The 25,536-nt window shown below is 37.0% G+C and overlaps 1 protein-coding gene across 1 annotated transcript in view; it reads left to right on the forward strand.

The window, feature by feature from the left end:
• Positions 1–25,536, forward strand: part of GTF2E1 (general transcription factor IIE subunit 1) — a 38,165-nt gene that overhangs the window by 9,583 nt on the left and 3,046 nt on the right. The window contains exons 3-4 of the mRNA XM_010387082.2: positions 15,894–16,095; positions 21,591–21,832. Of these exons, the coding sequence (XP_010385384.1) occupies positions 15,894–16,095; positions 21,591–21,832 (444 nt within the window). The remainder of the gene's footprint in view (positions 1–15,893; positions 16,096–21,590; positions 21,833–25,536) is intronic.

Here is a 25,536-nt window from a genome sequence, read left to right on the forward strand (position 1 = left end):
AGATGCTTTGAATACTTTCGTATATATAGCATGTTATTCCTGTTCACATTTTTCCTTATGAATTCTTGGCAGTGGGAATATTGGGCAAAAAAATACAATTTTAGAGCTTCTCTAAAAACATATATGGCATTGTAGTTTTACTGTGGGTGAATGGAGTAGAATTGTTAGATGTTTGAATTGGAAATAATTTGGGAGCCCCTTTTACTGCATTCACCTAGAGACCTAGGAGTCACATTTTAAATTTTGACATGAGATAATTTAAATTTTTTTAAAAAGGAATCTTATAAATGTATATTTAATAAAATCTTAGAAATAGAAATTGAGAGATTATCTAGTTCAACTCATCAAATAATGTGTATGTGGGTGCAATGTACATGCCTGTGTTGTACTCTTGGATTTGGAAGATCTTATAATGTAATAACGAATAAATTTAGGGGTATATACATTGCTAGACTATTTTAGATTTACTATTAAGGGAGAATATGACACTTCTCACAGAAATTCACCTTGTTTTGTTTGGCTCCATGGAAAAACTTAGCAACAGATTTTAGGATTAGCATAAAGAAGTCTTTGATAATTAAGTAAGTCTCTAATAACTCTTAAAAACAGCCAACAATTGAATAGTTCTCTTCTAGTGATGAGCTCTGAGTCACTTGGAATAGTCAAGTAAACTTGGTATCTACTTAAGATGTTCATATGTAAGTTTGGAGTTAAATTATATGAGTCCCTTCTTGGCTTGTGTCTACAGATAAAGCTTTTTGATTTGGACAGATGGTTTCCTGATGGCCTCATTCATTGGGATTCCTTTTCTGTTCCCTTACCCTAACATTTAAAAATTATTAGGATTCTGTATTTGTGAGACTCAATTAAAGAGTTTGCCTTCATAGGGCAGGCTACTTTTTCCTGTCTTCATCTCTTTCTACTTAGGATAGGAGATACCTTTAAAAATTTTTTTAATTAAAAGAAATTTTTTTGTGGCTAAGTAGGTGTTTATGTTTATGGGGTACATGAGATGTTTTGATACAGGCATGCAATGTATAATAATCACGTCATGGAGAATGGCGTATCCATCCTCTCAAACATTTATCTTTTGTGTTACAAACAATCCAATTATACTCTTAGTTATTTTTAAATGTATAATTATTGACTATAGTTACCTGGTTGTGCTATCAAATAGTAAGTCTTACTCATTCTTTCTAACTCTTTTTTTGTACTAGTTAGCCATCCCCCATCCCTACTACCCTTTCCAGCTTCTGGTAACCATCCTTTCACTCTCTATGTCCCTGAATTCAATTGTTTTGATTTTTAGATCCCACAGATAAGTGAGAATGTACAATGTTGATCCTTCTGTGCCTGGCTTATTTCACTTAACATGATGATTTCCAGTTCCGTCCATGTTGCAAATGACTGAATCTCATTCTTTTTTGTGGCTGAATAGTACTCCATTGTGTATGTGTACCACAGTTTCTTTATCTAGTCATCTGTTGATGAACACTTAGGTTGCTTCCAAATCTTAGCTATTGTGAACAGTGCTGCCACAAACATGGGAGTGCAGATGTTTCTTTGATATACTGATTTCCTTTCTTTTGGGTATATACTTAGCAGTGAGATTACTGGATCATATGGTAGCTTTATTTTTAGTTTTTTGAGGAACCTCCAAACTGTTCTCCATAGTGGTTATACTAATTTACATTCCCGCCAGCAGTGTACGACAGTTCCCTTTCCTCCACAGGCTTGCCAGCATTTGTTACTGCCAGGACAGGAGGTGTCTTATAAGCAGTGTTTTCAATTCCTGAAGTGCTAAAAACACAAACAAGAAGAAATCTTTCCAAGGTTGTTTTGCTCAGTTGCTGAGTTCTCAGTCTTTGGAATCTTACCCAGCATGGGTTAATTAGACAATTATGCCACAAAGCTCAAAGGTATGGATTGGAGAGTGGGGGGAGCAAGAAAGGGAGGTGTTTATTAGAATAAGTTAAAATATATATAAAAAAAAGTTCTGGAAAGATAGGAACAAGTATCGTTGCTCTTCTACCCTTCCCCCCCAAAACCTTTAGGTCTGATTTTTAAAAATTCTGCTGCTTTTGATTTTGAGGATTTGAGAACTTTTTTTAAAAAACAACATTTTGGCTGGCTGCAGTGGCTCATGCCTGTAAACCCAGCACCTTGGGAAGCCAAGGTGGGCGGATCGTTTGAAGTCAGGAGTTCAAGACCATCCTGGCCGACATAGCAAAACCCTGTCTCTCCTAAAAATACAAAAATTAGCTGGGCATGGTGGCAGGCACCTGTAATCCCAGCTACTTGGGAGGCTGAGGCAGGAGAATCCGTTGAACCCAGGAGCCAGATGTTGCGGTGAGCTGAGATTGCACCACTGCACTCCAGTCTGGGCGACAGAGTGAAACTTCGTCTCAAAAAACAAAACAAAACAAAAAATCTTTTATCTTTTTTTCTATTTCAATGCCAATGACATAAGAGCTAATTTATTTGCTTATTTGTGAAGAGTTGCTTTCTGGTTTTGATGCTTTGGGTTTTGATGCAATATTCTATTCGTTATTGTCGTTCAGATAGTTGAGATGAGTTTGATTTGGGCCTAATTTAGAGAATTTATTTCAAGCTTTAATATTCATCCATGTACCATCCTTCAGTTTGTTGTTTTCTACCCTTCTTCCCCCACATTGTACCTTTTTTCCCCTTTATCATAAGTTCCAGAATCGAGGAATGATGCAGGATTAGAACAAATCCAGGTAAATTCCTATTGAAGGAAGGAGAAGCCAATTTTATTGATTAAATTGAATTTTGGAGGGTGAGGTTGTGTTGTGTAAATCATTGATACATTTGATTCTGAATTTCAAAAACATTAAATCTGATTTTTCTTTTGCATGCAGATGAATGAGTATTTTGCAGTGTTATGTGTTCTGTGGTGAATTTTTAAAAGATAATTTTTCGAATTTCTTTTTATTATAGGTAAAATAATTAAATGTAATGTAAAACTATGTTCCTGTCATGTATGCTACTGTTTGCTAATAGCAACTCCTTTTTCTATACATTTTCCCTTGCCCAGTTAAACTGAAGAAATTTGCTTTATGAAAATAAAGTTTAGGAATGAGACTAAAAGGTGACTTTTTGAGACTTCAAAATTATGTTTTAATAGATATTCCCCTGAAAATTGTAAGTTATAAAAATTGCAAAAAAGGACTTGATAATGCTTTCAGAAAAGCCCAGGAATGACTGTATAGTTTCTGCATATTGATTAAGAGCAAGTTGAATGTTTTTGGAGAGTTCAATATGGCATTCGTTTTCTTTCTTTTAAAAGTACATAAGTAATATATGGCCGGGAGTGGTAGCTCAACGTGTGTAATCCCAGCACTTTGGGAGGCTGAGGTGGGCGCATCACCTGAGGTCAGGAGTTCAAGACCAGCCTGGCCTACAGGGTGAAACCCCGTCTCTACTAAATATACAAAAAGCTAGGCATGGTGGCACACACCTGTGGTTCCAGCTACTTGGGAGGCTGAGGCACGAGGATCGCTTGAACCTCGGAGGCAGAGGTTGCAGTGAGCCGAGATCATGCCACTGCCAGCCTGGGCAACAGAGCGAAACTCTATGTAGTAAAATAAAATAAGTAATTATGAATGAAAACTTGGTAAAGACACAAATAGTAGAGAGCTATGTAAACTAAAATGGCAAACTAGTTTTTCTTCTCTGTGACTTTTCCACTTACCCACCAATTTTCTCTGTCATAACAGAGAAACTATGAAGTTTTTGCTTGTCCTTCCAGTTCTGTTACCTTATATTCCTAACACCATCCTTCAGAAGCCCTTTAGAAATCTAACAATGCACAGTGATTCTTTTTTTATTTTCTTTTTAAAAATTTTTATTTATTTTTTTATTATACTTTAAGTTCTGGGGTACATGTGCACAACATGCAGATTTGTTACATAGATATACATGTGTCATGTTGGTTTGCTGCACCCAACAACCTGTCATTTACATTAGGTATTTCTCCTGCTAATCCCTCCCTGAGCCTCCCACTCCCTGACAGGCCCTGGTATGTGATGTTCCCCGCCTTGTGTCCATGTGTTCTTATTCAACTCCCACCTGTGAGTGAGAACATGCGGTGTTTGATTTTCTGTCCTTGTGATAGGTTGCTGAGAATGATGGTGTCTGGCTTCATCCGTGTCCCTCTAAAGGACATGAACTCGTCCTTCTTAATGGCTGCATACTATTCCATAGTATATATGTGCCACATTTTCTTAATCCAGTCTATCATTGATGGTCATTTGGGTTGGTTCCAAGTGTTTGCTATTGTGAATAGTGCCACAATAAACATATGTGTGCATGTGTCTTTATAGTAGCATGATTTATAATCCTTTGGGTATACCCCCAGTAATGGGATCCCTGTGTCAAATGGTATTTCTAGTTCTAGATCCTTGAGGAATCACCGCACTGTCTTGCACAATGGTTGAACTAATTTACACTCCCACCAGTAGTGTAAAAGCATTCCTGTTTCTCCACATCCTCTCCAGCATCTGTTGTTTCCTGACTTTTTAATGATTGTCATTCTAACTGGTGTGAGATGATATCTCATTGTGGTTTTCATTTGCATTTCTCTGATGACCGGGGATGATGAGCAGTTTTTCATACGTCATCTATGCTGTACATGCATATGTTGGTTGCATAAATGTCTTCTTTTGAGAAGTGTCTGTTCATATCCTTCACCCACTTTTTGATGGGGTCGTTTGTTTTTTTTTCTTGTAAATTTGTTTGAGTTCTTTGTAGATTCTGGTTATTCGCCCTGTGTCAGATGGGTGGATTGCAAAGATTTTCTCCCATTTTGTACGTTGCCTGTTCACTCTGATGATAGTTTCTTTTGCTCTGTAGAAGCTCTTTAGTATAATTAGATCCCATTTGTCTATTTTGGCTTTTGTTTCCATTGCTTTTGGTGTTTTAGTCATGAAATCCTTGCCCATGCCTATGTCCTGAATGGTATTGCCTAGGTTTTCTTCTAGGGTTTTTGTGGTGTTAGGTCTTACATTTAAGTCTTTAATCCATCTTGAGTTAATTTTTGTATAAGGTGTAAGGAAGGGATCCAATTTCAGCTTTCTCCATAGGGCTAGCCAGTTTTCCCAGCACCATTTATTAAGTAGGGAATCCTTTCCCCTTTTCTTTGTTTTTGTCAGGTTTGTCAAAGATCAGATGGTTGTAGATGTGTGGTGTTATTTCTGAGGCCTCTGTTCTATTCCATTGGTCTATATATTTGTTTTGGTACCAGTACCATGCTGTTTTGGTTACTGTAGCCTTGTAGTATAGTTTGAAGTCAGGTAGTGTGATGCCTCCAGCTTTGTTATTTTTGCTTAGGATTGTCTTGGCTATGTGGGCTCTTTTTTGCTTCCATACTAAATTTAAAGTAGTTTTTTCCAATTCTGTGAAGAAAGTCAGTGATAGCTTGATGGGGATAGCATTGAATTTATAAATTACCTTGGCCAGTATGGCCATTTTCATGATATTGATTCTTCCTATGCTTGAGCATGGAATGTTCTTCCATTTGTGTCCTCCTCTATTTCGTTGAGCAGTGGTTTGTAGTTCTCCTTGAAGAGGTCCTTCACATCTCTTGTAAGTTGGATTCGTATGTATTTTATTCTCTTTGTAGCAGTTGTGAATGGGAGTTCACTCATGATTTGGCTCTCTGTTTATTATTGGTGTGTAGGAATGCTTGTGATTTCTGCACATTGATTTTGTGTCCTGAGACTTTGCTGAAGTTGCTTATCAGCTTAAGGGGATTTTGGGCTGAACCCATGGAGTTTTTAAAATACATAATCATGTCATCTACAAACAGAGACAGTTTGACTTCCTGTTTTCCTAACCGAATACCCTTTATTTCTTTCTCTTGTCTGATTGCCCTAGCCAGAACCTCCACCACTATGTTGAATAGGCGTGGTGAGAGAGGGCATCCTTGTCTTGTGCTAGTTTTCAAAGGGAATGCTTCCGGTTTTTGACTATTCAGTATGATATTGGCTGTGGGTTTGTCATAAATAGCTCTTATTATTTTGAGATACATTCCATCAATGCCTAGTTTATTGAGAGTTTTTAGCATGAAGGGCTGTTGAATTTTGTCGAATGCCTTTTCTGCATCTATTGATATAATCATGTGGTTTTTGTCGTTGGTTCTGTTTATGTGATGGATTACGTGTATTGATCTGCATATGTTGAATGAGCCCTGCATCCCAGGGATGAAGCTGACTTGATCATGGTGGATAAGCTTTTTGATGTGCTGCTGGATTCAGTTTGCCAGTATTATATTGAGGATTTTCACATTGATGTTCATCAGGGATGTTGGCTTGCAATTCTCTTTTTTTGTTGTGTCTCTACCAGACTTTGGTATGAAGATGATGCTGGCCTCATAAAATGAGTTAGGGAGGATTCTCTCTTTTTCTATTGATTGAAATAATTTCGAAAGGAATGGTACCAGCTCCTCTTTGTACCTCTGGTAGAATTCAGCTGTGAATCCGTCTGGTCCTGGACTCTTTTTTTTTTTTTTGGTTGGTAGGCTGTTAATTATTGCCTCAATTTCAGAGCCTGTTGTTGGTCTATTCAGAGATTCAGCTTCTTCCTGGTTTAGTCTTGGGAGGGTGTATGTGTCCAGGAATTTATCCATTCCTTCTAGATTTTCTAGTTGATTTGTGTAGAGGTGTTTATAGTATTCTCTGATGGTAGTTTGTATTTCTGTAGGACTGGTGGTGATATCCCCTTTATCATTTGTTATTGCGTCTATTTGATTCTTCTCTCTTTTCTTCTTTATTAGTCTGGCTAGCGGTCTATCTATTTTGTTGATCTTTTCAAAGAACCAGCTCCTGGATTCATTAGCGTGTTTTGCGTCTCTATCTCCTTCAGTTCTGCTCTGATCTTAGTTATTTCTTGCCTTCTGCTAACTTTTGAATTTGTTTGTTCTTGCTTCTTTAGTTCTTTTAATTGTGATGTTAGGGTCTCAATTTTAGATCTTTCCAGCTTTCTCTTGTGGGCATTTAGTACTGTAAATTTCCCTCTAAACACTGCTTTAAATGTGTCCCAGAGATTCTGCTATGTTGTATCTTTGTTGTCATTGGTTTCAAAGAACATCTTTATTTCTGCCTTCATTTCATTATTTACCCAGTAGTCATTCAGGAGCAGGTTGTTCAGTTTCCATGTGGTTGTGCAGTTTTGAGTGAGTTTCTTATTCCTGAATTTTAATTTGAGTGCACTGTGGTCTGAGAGACAGTTAGTTTGTTGCGATTTCTGTTGCTGCAGAGTGTTTTACTACCAATTATGTGGTCAGTTTTAGAATAAGTGCGATTTAGTGCTGAGAAGGATGTATATTCTGTTGATTTTGGGTGGAGAGATCTGTAGATGTCTATTAGGTCCACTTGGTCTAGAGCTGAGTTCAAGTCCTGGGTATCCTTGTTAACCTTCTGTCTCATTGATCTGTCTAATATTGACAGTGGGGTGTTAAAGTCTCCCATTATTATTGTGTGGGAGTCTAAGTCTCTTTGTAGGTCTCTAAGGACTGCTTTATGAATCTAGGTGGTCCTTTACTGGGTGCATATACATTTAGGATAGTTAGCTCTTCTTGTTGAATTGATCTCTTTACCTTTATGTAGTAGCCTTCTCTGTCTCTTTTGATGCAAAGTGATTCTTAAATACTTTGTTAAAACAGCTTATGGTTAGTAATGCTTGGTCAACTTCTCATAATATTGTATGGTTTTATTTAGGAACACTTATTATGTTGGGTCCTTTCGCATAATCAGTGTGTTCAGTGTTCATGTCATTTTCAGAAGTTTTTTGGGTTTTCTTTTCAGCAGTGGCTGTAAGACAGTAAAACAACAGGATATTAAGATTCCAGAGCCCTGGCTTTTAGTCTTGTTCATGTTAGTAACTGTTACCTTGGGCAAATCCTGTAACCATTCTTGACCTTCTTTTAGCATGTGTAAAATGGTAAGTTCATCCTATTCTATACCATATATGGCTTCTCTCAACTCTAATTTTATACTTACTCTTTGATTTGGAACGTATTTGACATTCTAAAAGTATGGAGAAGCTTGGGGGTTTTATCACTGGTTTTAGAGGATTATGTTAGTCACTTTGGGTTAATTTAGAAGCCTTGGTTAGGAATTGGAACCCCCCAGTTATAGTATTCATATAGAAAATATGCTCTGTTTAATTATGTCATCTTGAGAAATACACAGGCATAATGGAGAATAATTATTTAAGCTGGCTTATTTTTCCAAGCTCCCCAATTCACTACCTTCCATATATATATATATATATATATATATATATATATATATATATATATTCTATTGGCTATTGTCTTTCAGATAGTTGAGATGAGTTTGATTCTGCATGCTGAGATGAATTTGATTTGGGCCTAGTTTAGATAATTTATTGCAAGCTTTAATATTTATCCATGTACTATCCTTCAGTTTGTTGTTTTCTGCCCTTCCTCCTCAATATTGTACCTTTTTTCCCCTTCATAATGAGTTCCAGAATGGAGGAATGATGCATGATTAGACCAAATCCAGATAAATTCTCATTTAAGGAAGGACAAACTAAATTGAATTTTGGGGGGTGGTTTTATGTATTTCATAAAATATTCAGTGAGAGGGGGAAACAGTATCTAAATATGCTTCCTAAGCTATGTGGTGGTTGGATGTTTACAGTGCAGTAAAATTAATCATATATGTTAGTGTTATGTCTTGAAATTTTATAGTTTCCTCCTTATCTCACTAAAATCCTGGGAGTTCTGTTTCTAGCTACTTAGTTTTAACATGGAACTCTGAAGTGTCTTTTGTTGTTTTCTTTTTCCGGGAAGCTTTTTGAGTGAAGGGGAGTAAAAAACTTGGATTCAAAGTTTTTTCATAAGATTGTCCAGAAAAATTATGCATGCTATTGTCTCTTGCTTAGATTTTGCAAAGCTCTCTTAGGTAGTTCCCTTGCTTTCACTCTTGCTTCCCATGTAGACCGTTTGTCATAGCAACTAGTGCTCCTTCTAGCATATCAGGGCATGCCACTCTTCTGTTAAAAATCTTACAGAGGCTTCTTCTTTCCCTCAGAAAAGTCAAAGTCCTCAACAGAATTTATAAAGTCTTCTAGTTGCTTCTTCCCCAATTTCACCTTTTGGAGACTATTTCTATCACTCTTCCCATGTTCACAGCAGCCACCTTATTTGTGCTTTGTGTGACCAGGCATGCCTTTACTTTATTTGCCTTTTTGCATGCTATTTTCCCTTGTCCAAACATTTGCATGATTTGCTCCCATCTTTAAGTCTCTGCTCATACGTTACTGTATCAGAGAGGCCTGCTCTGAGTTTCCTGTATAATAGAGCAACACCCCTTTCCCTTCACCTTCTTTCTTCCCTGCTTTTTTTCCCCCATAATACTTATATACTACTGATGTGATTTTTTTGTGTCTTAACTACCCCCAACTAGAATGTGAGGGCCATGAAAGTAGCTCAGAAGATGATTGGCTGAACTTAGGAAGGCTGAATGTCAGAAGCCCTGAGGATATCAAACCCACTGTTCTGGGGTGAGGGCTCTGCAGCAGCAGACATTTGATCCTCCCTGTTTCCTTGGTCAGCCTTGAGGACATGGGCTGCAATATGAGTCCCACTTGAGCACTGAAGCACCCTGTGCCATATCAAAGCATTTGAGCTTATTTTGATTTTTTAAAAATTTGTGAGAAAAATGGCTGAATATTTCAGTTGCAACTAATGCCTTTGCAAATATTTGTCAGTGAATTGTGGGCATTAGCTGATGGCTTATTCATTGTATATACTGGACTGAAGAGAGAAAAATATAATGCTAAGTAATGACTTAATTGAGGGTTTGACTAATAATGTCTTCTGCCCATAGTATAATGGGTCTATGTCCTTTTTGTCAATTATGCATTTCCAGAGCACATACATGTCAAACTTAAGAGAAGAAACAAGTTTTTAGTGGGGTTTTCTTTTTTTTGCTTTGTTTTTTTTTTTTGTATTTATTTATTCTCTTGACTGAATACCCATATAATTACGGTGAGTAACATGTTTGTTAAAATGAGTAGTATGTTGGAAGCAGTTAAGTTGAAGGCCTTGGCTGGTATAAAATATACCACTTAAATTTTCTTCTATATTTAGCAAAGGAAAAATGTCAAGTTTCAAATTTTGCTGAACATTACTGTTTTTTTTTTTTATTGTTGTTACCAATCCCTTCCCCCCACCCTCCCCACTGCCAATTCATTTTTGCTTTTACTTTTATTATTTTGGAGAAAGTTAAAATTAAAATGGTGTAGAACTCTTTCCCTTTCCCCCCCTCTTCTGCCACTGTCCCCTCATCTCCACAATTAGGTATCCATTTCTTTTCTCATTTGGAGTGATAACTTAGCTTCCGTAGAAGAATCCTGAGTCATAAAATTGGGACACTCCTATACTACTGAGTAGATAACCCTAAAATATAGCTTTGAAATACTATTTATAAAAGATATTTTTTCTTCCCACTTTCAATGCCTGTTGGTTATCTGCAGTTGGATTTATTTTTATTTGTTTGGCAAACCTGATAGGTTAAGAATCAGCCAAGTAAATGCGAGGTATGTGACAGGCACTTATGTTTGTTAAATAAATTATTTGTTATAAATCTTTTCTCCCATTCAATATTTTTTTAAAATAAAGCTAATGTATATACATGGGAAAAGTTTGCTAAATTGTAGCTGGCAGGGCTGATAGTAGGTTGGAAAAGGAATGTATAATTCAGGATTAGTGAATTTAGTCTTTTGAGACAGATTTGTATTTGAATCCAAGTTTAGTGATTTTTGTTTTCAAGCTATGACTTGGTAAACTTAACGCCTCTTAAGCGTTCATTTCCTTTTATGTCAGATCTGGATAGAATTATTGCATAGATTTGCTTCTGATGAATATATAGGAATATTTGTAAATAGCTTTTTTAGTTCTTTTTGTGGTTTCTGAGTATAGTTGATCAAACAAATGTGTTCTCATGGAACTCCTTTTTTCTTCCTAACCCCATCATTTGTCAAGCTGCCTAAAAAATCTTTGTAGCCTTCATTTTCTCTCTGTTGCCACATTCTTAGATCTAGCTTGCATGTTCCCCCTTGCATGCCTTGGATTCACCGTTTCCGGTTTTTGCCTTCTTGATCTTATATGTGAAAAGGGAAAAATTGTGCAGAGCTCTGAGTTTCAATTCCAGTTTATTCTCTCATTCTTGAGTAGTATAGTCTATGCACACTACTTAGTGTAGAATGGTCTAGTTACAAGAAGAGTTGGGATGTTTATCATATTGCTTAATAGCAGCTCTCTACCAGGTGTAGGCATCAGAATTCCTCGTGTAACTTTAAAAATTCTCATTCCTGGGCCCAACTCTGGACCTCTGGGATCAGCATTTCTGGCATGGAGCCTGAGTATAAATTCCACAGGGGATTTTTATGCAGTCACTCAGTTAAGAACTGCCTTATTGGGAGGCCATCTCAAGCCACTCAGGCAGATCAATATATGTAAATACTAGTTTTCATGACCTCATGGTCTTTCCTAACACCCTTCTGTGGCTTTCCTACTACTAAAGAATGAAGTCAAAATGAAGCATATCATTCAAGATCCACTTATGGTCACCCCAGTTTATCTTGTTAATTCTGTTTTTTATCATTCTTTTTGGTATTTTCCTATCAGACTGAAATTGCAGTCTAGCATCATTTTTCAACCACCCTACTTCTCTTATGAGGATCTAGAATGTCCTGTTCCCTTACCCTTTCATCTTCTTCATCTTTTATTTTCTAAACTCTATCTCAAAAAGGTTTACCTTCTCGATAAGCTTTTCCTAGTGCCCTCAGCTAGAAGTCACATTCCTTCTTTGAACTCCAAAACATTTATGTACTTTATTTTTTGCACTGATCCCTGATTGTTTTATCTCCAGACATCTTTCTTCCCTGCTAAAGCTTCTTGATGACCGGTTCTGTCTGTGTATGCCACCACCACTCTCTCAGTTACGTGGGTGCTTCCTTGGTACATAGTACGTGCTGGGTTTCCGTGTCCTCCTGCCACCTTGGCACTTGCCCCTTCTGATTTCAGGAAAACTGATTTGCATTTTTATAATGCTTAGTGAAATGTATACAAAATGCTGCTGGTGTATTAAGTCACTTTCCATAAAATGACCAGTCTTAAGTCATTTTCCATAAAATGTCAAATTTCTTACCTTTCTTGGATTTTTTAGGGTCCGAGAAGAAAAATAAGAAATTCTACATTTGGCTTTGACAGGCTTCTCATTTACAACTAATGTTTTTGTGATAAACATAGGGCTCAGAGATGTCGGGCTAGCTTTTCCTTTTGTAATATTTGCTAGACGTGGTAATTATTGGGAGACTATTCTCCATGGGTCTCTCACATATTATGCATGTCTTGCGAGCAGAGATACAGACTGATTGCATTTTTCCTGGACTATCATTTTCAAGGATGTTTATGTAGCGAGCTGCCTTGGAAGACAGATAGTATTTCTCTTCAGAGCAAAGAGCAGGTTTGCTTATGGTCCAGTATACAAAGTGTCTCCTTCCAGAGCATGTTTACATAGAGTTTAGTGCAGTAAGGATAATGCCACCCTTCAGTGCAAAGAATGGGCATGCTTATGCCCATTTAAAATATTTGAGTTCCTTTTAAGCTCAGGCTTTCTTTCCTGTAACACAACCCATTGCATGTATAATTGTTACCTGGCCCTTCTGTCACACTCCATGGAAATTGGGGCATGGGGAACTGGCTTAAATATTGACGCTGGCTACTGCTATTGCCTTGAGTAGTAAATTTCTTTGTCTCTGACCTGGGGTCTTGTGTCTTCTGCCAGCACCCATGAAACTGGTAGAATAACTTGTTAGCTTACAAGTAGGGTAAAATCTCAGACCCGTCACAGTTCTTAATAATAGTTTTAAAGCTGCTTTTTTCATACCTGCAAAATCAGCCCTTCTGTAAGTAACTCTAGTTAAATTTAGCTGAGATTAGAATTCAGGTGCCTTATGGCTGTATACTTTGTTTATTTTTCCCTCTGTTCTTTTTCATGAAAATAAATTACTCTAGTTAAAGGACTGTCCTTCTGAGATTGTCCTTCTATGAAATAATGGTATTAGTAGTGTTCTCTATCTTTCTCTCTTTTCCCCAAATAAAAGCACTGCTGTTTTACGATGATGAGCTACACTGACAAGCATGTTGATTTGTTTACTTAAAGCTGAAGTTTGGAGTACATATTGTCTTGAAATGAGAAATGGGGTTTTTGGGAGGACATTTTTTTAAAATTCAGGTATAACATGACTTTTTAATGATAAATTAGATAAATAGTAAAACATGTTGGATAATGATAATGCTAAGGGAAAAGAAAATGAAAGAGGATAAGATTGTTTGAGTGGACAAGACAGTATTGAAATTTTAGATAATGTTGGCTATGGAAGGCCTTACTCATGGCTTCTGAGTAAAGAACTGAAGTAAGTTTGGAGATGAGCCATGTGATTTTCTGGAGCACAGCAGTGCAAAGGTTCTGCAGCAGAGTGTGCCTGATGGGAAGCATTGAGGAGGCCAGTTTGTGATGCTCTGAAAACAGATAATGAGAGGGTTGGAGTATTGACCTTTGTCTTAGCTGTGTTTCTTGACTTTACTCCAGAGCATTTGCTTTTCTGTTTATATATTAACCCCCTTTCCATTTGAGAAATGGGATTCCTTTCTTTAAAAACATATTTGAAAACTACAGAACTAGATAACTTGTCTTTCAAACTATTCTTAGTTCTCATTGATAGTCTCTGTAGGTGCTTATTTTTCAACAGTCACTTTAAGTCCCAGTCTCACATTGGTGTGTTTTTTAATTCAGCAGGTATTTGAGAGCTATATTCAACCCTACTTTATGTGGTTTATTTTTAAGGCCCCACATGATTATATTCCTTGCTTCTGTTGAAGAGAAGAGGCTGAGACAGCTTGGAACAGTTAGAGAATAATACAACATTCTACCTAAAACCTCTCTAGCCAAGATTGATTCTTACCCTTTGTTACCAAATATAAAGGCTAGTTTTCAACTCTTGTTGGCCTTGAAATATTAGAACTATACCATTTCCTTGAAACACCATCCTGTCACTCTGGTTGCACCATTTCTGTTTCTCAAGGATTCCTCATTCCTTGAGTTTATGCCTTAACTGCCTCTTCTCACTCTCTTTAATCTCTTCGGATGCTCCTATCTACTATATGGCTTCAGTTACCACCTATAGGTTGTTGATTCTCATATCTAAATTTGTAGTCTAAATCCCTCTCTTGAGCTGAGTGGTTAGCAGTTGTAATAAGTTGGCTTTCTACATATTCATTTTGATATTTAAAGCAATTTGATATCTTTTGCTTAAAAACAAAAACAAAACTTGTTCTTCCTGTCTTTACTTTGGTAAATAGTATTCTTGTCCATTTGATTAAGTTATAATCTTTATGTTGGTGACCGTTAGTCAAAGACTATCAGGTACACACCTGTAGTAAACAAAGTTAGGTTTATTGATGCTTTCCACAGCAAGGGAAGCCACATACCATGGGAAACCATGAAATGTCAGTAAGATGATGTTGGACAGACTTGAAGAATGTGGGCTTTTGTTGGGTAATTTTGGGGAGGATTCAGGGGAGCGATGAAGGTTTCCTTTGGATTGGATGCTGTGAAGAAATGGGGAAATTCTATGATTGGGTATCTTAATAAATCTTATCTAGGAGGTGACAAGAACAGGGTGACGCTAAAACTAATTGGTAAAGAAGCAGCAGTCACTTGTGCAAGATGGGATTCTTTGTGGTTTGCATGGAGTCCTTGCTTTTGTCTGTTCTCAGACGCAATTCCACAGTGGATTGGGTTTGCCTCACTTCCATCATAGTCTGATGTTGGTGATCTGTGAGATCCTGTTTGACAGAAAAATGCCAAAGTCTAGCTGTGAGTGCTGAGCCACCTCCTAGCTGTGAAGGGCTGCTTCTCTCTCTCTTTCTCAGTTATTTGGGATAGATGTAGATTAGGTGGCATTTAGACAATAGGAAGATGTATTTTAGGGTATTTGAACAAATAATTTACATGCTATTGGCTATGTGTGAGGGGCAGTAAAGAAAATTATTATACTGGTAATATATCAGTAGGCTCTAGTGTTATGTTGAAGTAGAGATCACTCAGTTGTTTATTCTTTATGTATCAATCATACATGGGGCCTTTTATAGCTAAATGTTTGAGTACTTAACTATTTGCCAGACACTAAGTACTTATATGTTCTCTTTTAATCTTTCAAGTAAGTTGACTCAGGAAGGATGCATATTCCTGTCTTTGAGAATAACCAAACTGGAAATCCAGGTGTGGCTAGTGGTGTAGACTATTAAGTAATGTTTAAGAATGTGAGTTTTAGCATAATAGATTGGATTGATTAGATACAAATGGTTAAAAAATTTTAAAAAATAGCCTGTGACAATGTTCAGGATGACAAGAAACTCTTGGTTTTAGGTATTTATTTGGCCTTCCGCATTATGTAGGCCCAAATGTGTAATGTGAAAAAAAAAGAAAAGAGAAAAACTGCCGAGAAAGGGTATAAGTTATGGTAAGCTGTAAAGAATTTGGCTTTAAGTTAAAATAAATATATGTTAGAAATATTGTGATTAAAAACTATGCTGAAGTTAGAGATGAAATTACTTTGAAATACATAAAAAATGATAGATGGATAGATATGTGATAAATAGCAAAATGCTAATTGTAGAATCTAAATGGTGTTCACATGGCTGTTCACTGTGAAATTCTTTCAACCTTTGTGTATATTTGAAAGTTTTAATAATAAGATATTGGGGGAGGGTGGAGGTATCAACTGTCTGCTAAAGTCTTCTCCCTGACCGGAAATACTTATTTTCTCTGTAGGAACTTTCCGCTGTACTTTTTGTCATACAGAGGTAGAAGAGGATGAATCAGCAATGCCCAAAAAAGATGCACGCACACTTTTGGCAAGGTTTAATGAACAAATTGAGCCCATTTATGCATTGCTTCGGGAGACAGAGGATGTGAACTTGGCCTATGAAATACTTGAGCCAGAACCCACAGAAATCCCAGCCCTGAAACAGAGGTGAGTGTAGGCCCTGTGCTCTTACTAAGAATACTTTTCAACCTGTTCTTGTTTTAACTACCTATACTTTGGAGAGCAAGAGTGGGTAATTTACTAGGAGACTCAAGACTGTAATGTTACACAGGTTCTCAGTTCTGCAACATTTGTCTTATTAACATGTGCCTGTAATGAAATTCGTTTGTTCTAAATGCAGAACACTGTAGACTTTAGGCAAAAATCTTTAAATATTTAGGTTTGACTTCAAGTACTCATTCTGCTTGGCCCTGCAGCAACTCAGCCAATTGTTAGCTAATCCTAAATTAGTTGTGCCACTTGGGTATATTTGAATTTTCCTAGCCAGCTTCTGAAGGCTGAAGTCCTTTAAGGAATTCAGCATTTTCTTTTTTGTTTTTGAAGCAATTTAACCACCTTTCTTTCTTAGTTGTAATTGCAACTTCCTTGAAATTAAAGTATAGCTGGTGTTACCTGTGGGTTAATACTCCTAATAGTGGCTCCCTATTTTTATCAGTGTTCCCTAATGTTTGAATTGCAGAGGTAGGCTTAGTTTTGCCATGCCAGAAAAAGTGGTTTATATTTTCTTGAAAAGCGTAAATGAAAATGGGGGTCAGGGAGTGCTCTCCTACTCTACCCTTTTTTTTTCTCTCTGTCTTCCCAGCATCAAGTAAGGGATATCTTTATTTAGATATCCTTCACTCCATCCACTCCCTTCAAAAGAGCTCAACAATCAGTTTGTATCTATATAGTTTTTAGGAGCGTTCTTAGTATTTTATTTCCTGTGGAACTGATGTTACAGAATAGCCAGTCCTGAGTAAATATGGCTTCTTTTAGATGGTTAAAAGCAATCCAATTCTACAGAAAATTTTGTGTCTGTAAGAGTTATGAATTTTCTAATCCAGTACCATGTGTCAGTTAGGATGCCTTTGCCTGTGATAACAGAATACCTAACTCTAGTTGGAATTAGAATCCAGTCTAGAAGTAGATTGAACAGTAAGAAAATTTGTCTTGCATGACTGGAAGTCCTGAAGTAGTACAGTTCAAAACTGGTTAATTTCACAGCTCAATTATATCTTCAGGGATCTAGATTTGTTCCATCTTTATACGCTGCTGAACTCAGCCTGATGATTGTCCTCTTGGAACCATGAGGGGAGCTAGCCTAAGATGGCCATGTATTTCTAGGTATCACATGCAGATGAAAATGTTCAAATGCAGAAAAAGGGACCATCCCTTCCTTGTGTCCTATTTTAAAACTGAAGAAAGGTTTCCCAGAGGGCCCCCTAGGATACTCTATTTATCCCCCGATGTCTCACTGGCTACAGTTGCTTTATATGCATATTTCTAAACCAGCAGCTGGCAAAGGAAATGAGATCACATGACTGGTACTTAGACTAGTTAAGGTTTACCTTCTAGGACTGGGGAAGGTCCCAGAGCTCTTTGGAGCAAATTGCCATTGGTATTTTAATAAAGCCAATAAGCAAAGAAAGAAAGGAGCCACAGTTGATAGGAAACTAATAACATCCGTATCACAGATAGCTTTAACTTTTGGTACTGGTTATTTCTTTTTGTATAAGAAAAGGATTTCCTCTTTTGAAAAAGGAATTTATTTCTTTTTGTATCTTTTTCAGTCCTTTTAAGTTATATTATAGCTCTAATATACAAGCTTATGAGGGAAATTGATTTTACAAAAATACAAAATTTTCTGAGCTTATGGGGGGGATTATTTCATGTTGAAGTATGCGTCAGTGTACTATCTGATTGCTTCCTACACAATATACTATCTGAATTATTCTGATGTTTCCTCTCCTTCCTATAGTTATTTGTCCTGTTTATCAAGATGCTTCTCCACTACAATAGCATTCAGTCACCCACCACCACTGACTTCCTGTCTCTAATGTTCTCCACCTACCACAGTCCAGCTCCCCTTCCAGGATCTTTATTTTGATATCCCCCACTCACTGCAGGCCTGAGACGAGTCTTAGTGGTACAGTGACACCAGAGGCCCAACAGCAGCTCTCTGTATCAAGTCACCTTCTTCGCATCAGGAATGATGGTGACTCCAGGGATGAAGAAGAACCAGGAAGTAGAGGAAATAAACTGATCAGGAAAAAAGGATACCCAACAATCTGGCCATTAAGAAAAAAGGGAGGAAATGGAGGCAGACAAGAAAGACAGAATGGGGTTCCTAGAGCTGCCAGCCAGACCAAAGTAAAACTGTTTCCATGGGTCAGGAAAAAAAAACATTAGGTTAGAAGATGTTACCGAGGTTATAATATCCCCACCAAAGCATTTGACAAATTCCACTGCTTGGATATAACATCCTGGAGGTGATATTGATTTGGCCTTTCTGTACTACAGGAGTATAAAGTTTTGAAATGGCCCATCCTGCCCCAAGGATGTAATAGTCCATCCTGCCTCAGTACAAGAGAAGAAGCATCAGTAGAGTGGTATGGGAGCTCAGAGATGACAGCTTTTTTTTTTTTTTTTTTTTTTTTTTAATAAGTGGCAATATTGTTAGTTTGATTACTGATCTGTAATCAGTTAAATTGTAGCTTGTCCCTAGATCAGAAACCAGGGGCTATCTCTGCAGAACTGTCAGTAGGCCTAACCCAAGAGTTGGTGGACAATGCTATCCTTTCAGCAAGTCAACCTATTGATGATATATAAAAATCTTCCTATCTTTCTAAAGTGGAATTCTTTGCTAGTAACCTTCCCCTTTTCATCATCTCTTAACACCTTAAAGATCTTTAAAAATTTAGTTTTGAAATAATCTTCCCCTCTCATCTCTGAATAGGAGTTATTTTTTTAAAAGTTTTAAAATTTCTTAAATAATATAAAAAGATTCAAACATGAATTGTCATTTTTATCATCTTCAATTAAAATTGTTCCAGATTTTAAAATTTGTTTGACTTGTGGTCAAATGTCTGCTGCCTCACACTGGAATAAAACCCATCTTGAATTTCTGTGACAGAATACTGAAAACAAAAGACTTTTAAAAAGTACTCTTGTGTTAACATTTATTTTAATTGTTCTGTTCTTGCTCTCTAGCTTTCTTGTTTTTCTCAAAGTACTCCTCATACCTTCATGATATAGTCTTTGTAGTCAATGCTAAAGATAGAGAATAGAGAAAAACTCTGTGTTCAGGATTATATATAAAGAGAAACAGTAACCTCAGAGTGAGTGAGTCATTTAAGTCTGGATCAAGGAAAGATAAGGATGTGTGGTTGGCCAGATCAGAGAAGTACGCCTATTCTGTCTCTCCCGGGTGGCTTAGCTAACTCGGGGAGATACATTTTGGGGTGGTGGATATATAGAGCAGACTCAGCACATCAAGATGGGGGTGTTGGCTGAGGATAGAAGAGGCATTGAAAGGAGTCAGAGAGACAAGTGGGTACAGGAGGAGAGGCCAGAATGTAGAGTAAGCCCAGAAACATAAAAAACCAGATCAGACCAAGAGAGAAGAGAAAGAAAAGTGAATGCTGAAGGAGACAAAAGTTCAAAAAGCCAACCTATACAAAGTAAGCAGCATCATATTACAGTGACGGCAGCAACACAGCCTTTAAAAGACCACACAGAACAGATAGAAGAGGGAAAATGACTAGGGACAGTTAATGGTTAAATTGAGATGAACGAGAAATGATACACAAAGTAACATCAATGAATGCAGAAAGAAATAGCAGAGAGAAACCAGTTATTTGCATTTGCAATTATAGCATAAGACTTCAGAATATAGCAAAAAAAAAAAAAAAGATGATTTGGATATGTTTACAGAGAGATGCCTGATAGTCCTAGACTTAGAGAGCAAATAACTGGTAGAAAGTAGGAGCAGTGAGGAGGCAAAAGAAGTGATTGAGACATGGAACAGGTAGAACAGGCACCGGGAAGAAAAAGGCTGTGGGAGAAAGTGGTTTACAAAGTAGCCCTGGGAACAGAGGTGGAATAATGAAAAGAATGCAAAGGCAGTACCTGGAAGGCATGGATTAAATGACTGGATCAGTGTGGATTGGACAACTGGAAATAACATTATTTTTTTGTTGCACAAGTAGCAGTGGCCCTATAGATATCCAGAGGTAGGACAGGATAGGTGGGATAGCTAAGCCCAAGTTTACCTCCAGACGATGGTCAGAAACAGTGTAATTAGTGAAAGATATGATGGGCTAATCAGATACACGGACACAGACCTCAGCTAAGTATGAGTTAGAAAACCCCAGTAGATAAGAAATGGACCCGGAAAGAAGTGAAGAGTAAGGGAGTAAGCAGAGATGAAGTAAGACAAAAGTGAAGGCCAAATAGTGAATGGCTTAGGAGGAAAGAGTAATGAAGTATTTATTAGATTCAGAATGAGTTGGCGTTCCACACAGGAGATAATTCAGGATCCGTGGAAAAGAGTGAGAAAAATGGACGAAAAATAGAGGAGAGACGTGAGGCCAGGTCAGTCATGGACACTGAAAGAAACATCCAAAAGGTTTGGAGTGAGCAGGCAGTTCAAGAAACATGAAGATGGTTACAGGATAAAAAATAGCTGTCTGGACAGAGAGGGAGGTGGAGAAGCATACGTAGAAGTTGAGGTGGAAAGCATCAGTAGCAGGCAGAGAAAGGCATGAGCTCAGAGAATCAGGATATTCAAAAGAATTTGGAACAGACTGAGAGTGAAACAGGCAGATAAAATGGGGAACCATCAGAAATACTGAAAACTTGGCCTAACACAGAGGTGGGGGGGATCATAAGTGCCTAGAAGATAAGGACGTGATCAGACTTGGAACAGGCTAACAGACAAAAAAGATCATGGGTGGTAAAAGTAAAAAGCAAAACAAAATAGACTGAGTGAAACAGACCATTGTTACTGCAGAGTAGAATCTGGTTGGGGATGGATACAGAGTATCAGCATAGATGTGGAGATAGAAAGATACAACTCCATAGAAAAGAAGCTAGTCTCTGCAGAGGATTATACCTTATTCCATGGGTGGCCAGAGAAGAACACTACTTGAGGTCAGACTTTGTAGAATAGTTTTCTAGCTTTTTCCATGATCAGCACATAAAAGAAAGGAAAAAGCACATAGAATCACTTTGAATTATTCTGGGTTGAGCTGAGATAACATTTTTAAAAATACAGTGTGTTTTGTTTTTGTTTTTTAAACAAAATACTGGGAGAGATTTTTGCCAGACTAGTGGCTTTAAGTAGATGATGTCACCATATCACTCTCTCCTTCTCCAAGATTTATTGAAACATCTTAAATATATAAAACCTCAGTCATTTATATACACCAGAGGATCCTGTGTTTGAGGAACTTAAATATAAATATGATGTGTTTTTCTAACACATGCACCTTTTACCCTGAGGTTTAGAAGCCCTTTCTTGGCATTGTTGAAGCATGTGTGCATGATTGCTAAATAGCATTTACATGCAGTATTTCAGTAATTGCCTCCCCAGCTGCCCTTCTTTTCCAACATCAAGACATTAATTTTTCTTCCTCCTATTCTCCTCTATTCTTTTTATATAGCAAGGACCATGCAGCAACTACTGCTGGAGCTGCTAGCCTGGCAGGTGGGCACCACCGGGAAGCATGGGCCACCAAAGGTCCTTCCTATGAGGACTTATACACTCAGAATGTTGTCATTAACATGGATGACCAAGAAGATCTTCATCGAGCCTCACTGGAAGGGAAATCTGCCAAAGAGAGGCCCATTTGGTTGAGAGAAAGCACTGTCCAAGGGGCATATAGTTCTGAAGATATGAAAGAAGGTAAGAGTAGAAGTCAGCAAAATGGATATGTCTTAGGTTCAGTAGAACATGAACTTGGTTTAGTGGGAAGCTGCCTGGGCGATTCTGGGTCTGTTCTACAGAACAATTAATTGCATTATATTAGGAAGTAAGAAATTGAGCAATAAAAACCAACTAGTATACTTGCATTGCCCTTCAACTTAGTGAAAATAACAAATAGCCTTTTAAATTTTCAATTTTAGATTTGAAAAATTGTCATCATTTTATCTTAATTTATTGGAAAAATGCTATCTATTTTTTCAAGGTAGCCATACTCACCTCTCCTTTAATGTTATATTACCCTGACTTATATGCATTTAATTTTTCTGAATTGGGAGCCAAAACTATACACTCCCCCAAACTTTATGTTGTCTCTTCATAAATACCAAGGAGTGTGTGCTACCTGAAATATATACAAAGAGACCACATGAGTAAAGGATTGAGCATTCTCACAGTCCAAGACAGTTAGCAGAACTTTGTTCTAGAGGATTTTGGAAATTTCTGAGCCATAAAGGGTTAAGAATTGCATACTAATCTTCAGAAGTTAGAGAACTGCAAGATTTTACTTTTTAAGTTTTAGTCTAAGTTACTGGATTCAGGACTTTGAGTGATGATAGTTTACGAGTATGTAGAAAATGGGAGGCGAAAATGGATGATGATGACTCAAGCTGGAAAGTAGAGAGGAAAGGTGTCTCTATTTCTGGCTGGATTTTATCAGTGTTAACAATCTATGTGCCGCTACTCCCAAGTAATAGATCATTACTAACATATCACCAAACTCAGGTTACTAACATATCACCTGAGTTTGGTGATCTGTTAGTGCCAAAGAATAATCAGTAACTGAAAACCACTTGTTTTTTGACCTTTCTCCTAGCCTCTTTTCCCTTCAGTATTAGCATTTAGTATATGTATATACTAGAAACCGTGCAGGTAATGTGGAGTTTGGTAGTGATGGCAAAGCAGCTAATACCTCTACTGTGATTCTCTTTGATATATTAATTTTAATAAGAAAAAATTTTCCAAGGCAACCATACTTTACCTTCCTTCTTCCTCACTGATTAGCCTGCCACATTGGTTTTTTTGATGGAGTCACACTCTGTTGCCTAGGTTGGAGTGCAGTGGTGTGATCTCGGCTCGCTGAAACCTCTGCTTTCTGTGTTCAAGTGAGTCTCTTGCCTCAGTTTCCTGAGTAGCTGGGATTACAGGAGCAAGCCACCATGGCCAGCTAATTTTTGTATTTTTAGTAGAGATGGGGTTTCGCCATGTTGTCCAGGCTGGTCTCAAACTCCTGACCTCAACTGATCCGCCTGCCTCGGCCTCCCAAAGTGCTGGGATTACAGGCATGAGCCAGTGTGCCCAGCCTGTTGTGCTATTTAGATTCAAGTTGTTTTAGATTATACAGTAGTTAGGCTATACTACTATTTAATAAATTTGTTTTTTCCAACTTGGCTCTTGCCTGTTCTTAAAGCAGCCTTCTTTTCTTTGAACTTAGGAAGAAAACTGAATAAAATAAAACTATTATTAACCAACATTATATATTAAGCTCATAAGTTTGACATTGTAGTTTACAGTTCCTAGAATGATAGAATATGAATCGTATGGGCCTTAAATAAGTTATCTGGTCTACTTAAGTTTTATAAATATTTATTTCAACATAAAATAGGATAGTATATTGTCATGTCTAAATTTGTCTTAAGTTTCTTGATAGTAGAGCAGACTCTATCCAATGAATGTATGAAGTGGGTCTTACACTTGATTTTCCTCAAACTTCAAGTCATGTTGATATCTTTCACAACTGTATTAACTTCAGTCATGTTCTCATTACCATACTGAAGAAAGTTCTAATTCCTTTTGATTATGTTTTCCTTAAACAGTTCTCTTTTCCACTGTTACCACCTCCTACCATTTTTGTTTATTTTTGTCTTTTTCTGGACCATCTCTAATTGTAATATACTTTACTTGAGACATAGTGACCAGAATGATACATGTTGTTCATGCATGGATTCACCATTGATTTGAGTTTTATTTCCAGTATATCTTTCTGGTTTTTATTTGAGATTTTATTTGTTGCTTTGGTTCTGGAAGCATGTTAAGACCAAAAACTTTAGAAACACATAGAGGTACTTTTTAGGATCTTCTCTGCCTTGAATTCAATAGCTTGGATCATATCTTTCAGTATATTTTAGATTATTTTTCTGTAGGCAGATTTTCTTGCACTTGCTGAAATAGAAATAGATCTGCTACTTTTCTGCCCACGTACACAACCTTCAGCTCTTCCTATATTTTTTTGCTGCAAGTTGGCCTTTCAGTACCCACAATTGTTTAGCATCAATTCCGTGAATATAGTTTCCCAGTATACATCTTCTTTGTAATTTATAACTCTGTTGAAAAAGACTGTTCCTAGAACCATTGTTTCTACTTTACCATACAGAAATTTGCTCACTCATTTATCCTTGTTTTTTGTTTTCTGTCTTCATCTGTAACAGAATAATTCTTTTTTTCTCCAAACCTCTCAAGACCCTTGTCAGAAATCTGTTACGTGTGACTTAATTTAATTTACAAAACTAATTTTCTTTGTCCCTAATTTTATATTTAAATATTAATCAAAATACTGTGTTGATATTATTAAACTATTTGGAACATTCTTTTAGGAGCAATTATTGTTTTAAAGGCTTGCATGCATTCCTTACCTTCTTTTCTTTCTGTTGTAATGCTGCATTGGCAGTAAGCTCTAGGGAGGAGGTTCAGCCTTTGACAATATTTTGAAGTAGTTAAATTTGATTTTAACTCTCATTTTGACAGTCATGTTACCAAAAGCCCCTTTTCTCTGACCTAAACTTTTAACTTATCTGTTTCTGTTTCCCTTTCTGTCTCTCACCTGCCCAGTATCTCATTTTAGGAGTTCTGTGCTTTCTAAAATATCCAGGGTTTTAGCTAATTCATTCTAATGTGTTAATGAAAAGATGTTTTCACTTTATCCATAGTCAGAATTGACCATTTCTGCACCTTCTTGTGATAGTGATGATGATGATGATGATGATGATGATAGGTAGGTAGATAGATAGACAACACTATTCTAAGTGCCAGGCTCATTCTAGACACTTCACAGGCATTCACTTAATCCCCACAGTAATCTAGTGAAGTAAATACTATTTTCGCCCTTTCTGTACTTGAGAAAATTGAAGTGGAGAGATGAAATAACTTGGCCAAAACATACAGCTAAATAGTGTTAGGATTTGAATTAGGGAGTCAGGTTCCAAACAATACTTTTAATCTTTTTATATATTTTAAATGGCAGTATGTTTGGTAGTAGTATCAGAATGCAGAATGCAGGTGGTTTTCTTAAATATTTCATCTGCAGTATATCAGGTAAGATATGTACACAAAATGATAGGAGGTGTGTGGTAAAAGAAGCTTCATTCCTAAAATTAGATTCTTTCTTTATAAAGAGTTTGAAGTATGCTTAGTTTGCTTCATGAAAATAAAACTCAAATTTATTTACTCATTTGTCAAATGTTTATTCAGTGCCTAACAGAGTGGCAGGTACTATCCAGGTAAATGGGATATATCCATGAATAAACAAGATAAATATCTGTTGTGGTGGAACCTACACCCTTGGAAAGGGGATGACAAAGACAATAGATGTAAGTTATTCATTATGTTAGGAAATAAGTGCTATGGGGGAA

The sequence above is a fragment of the Rhinopithecus roxellana genome, chromosome 1 (genome assembly GCF_007565055.1).
Source record: "Rhinopithecus roxellana isolate Shanxi Qingling chromosome 1, ASM756505v1, whole genome shotgun sequence".
NCBI lineage: Eukaryota > Metazoa > Chordata > Mammalia > Primates > Cercopithecidae > Rhinopithecus > Rhinopithecus roxellana.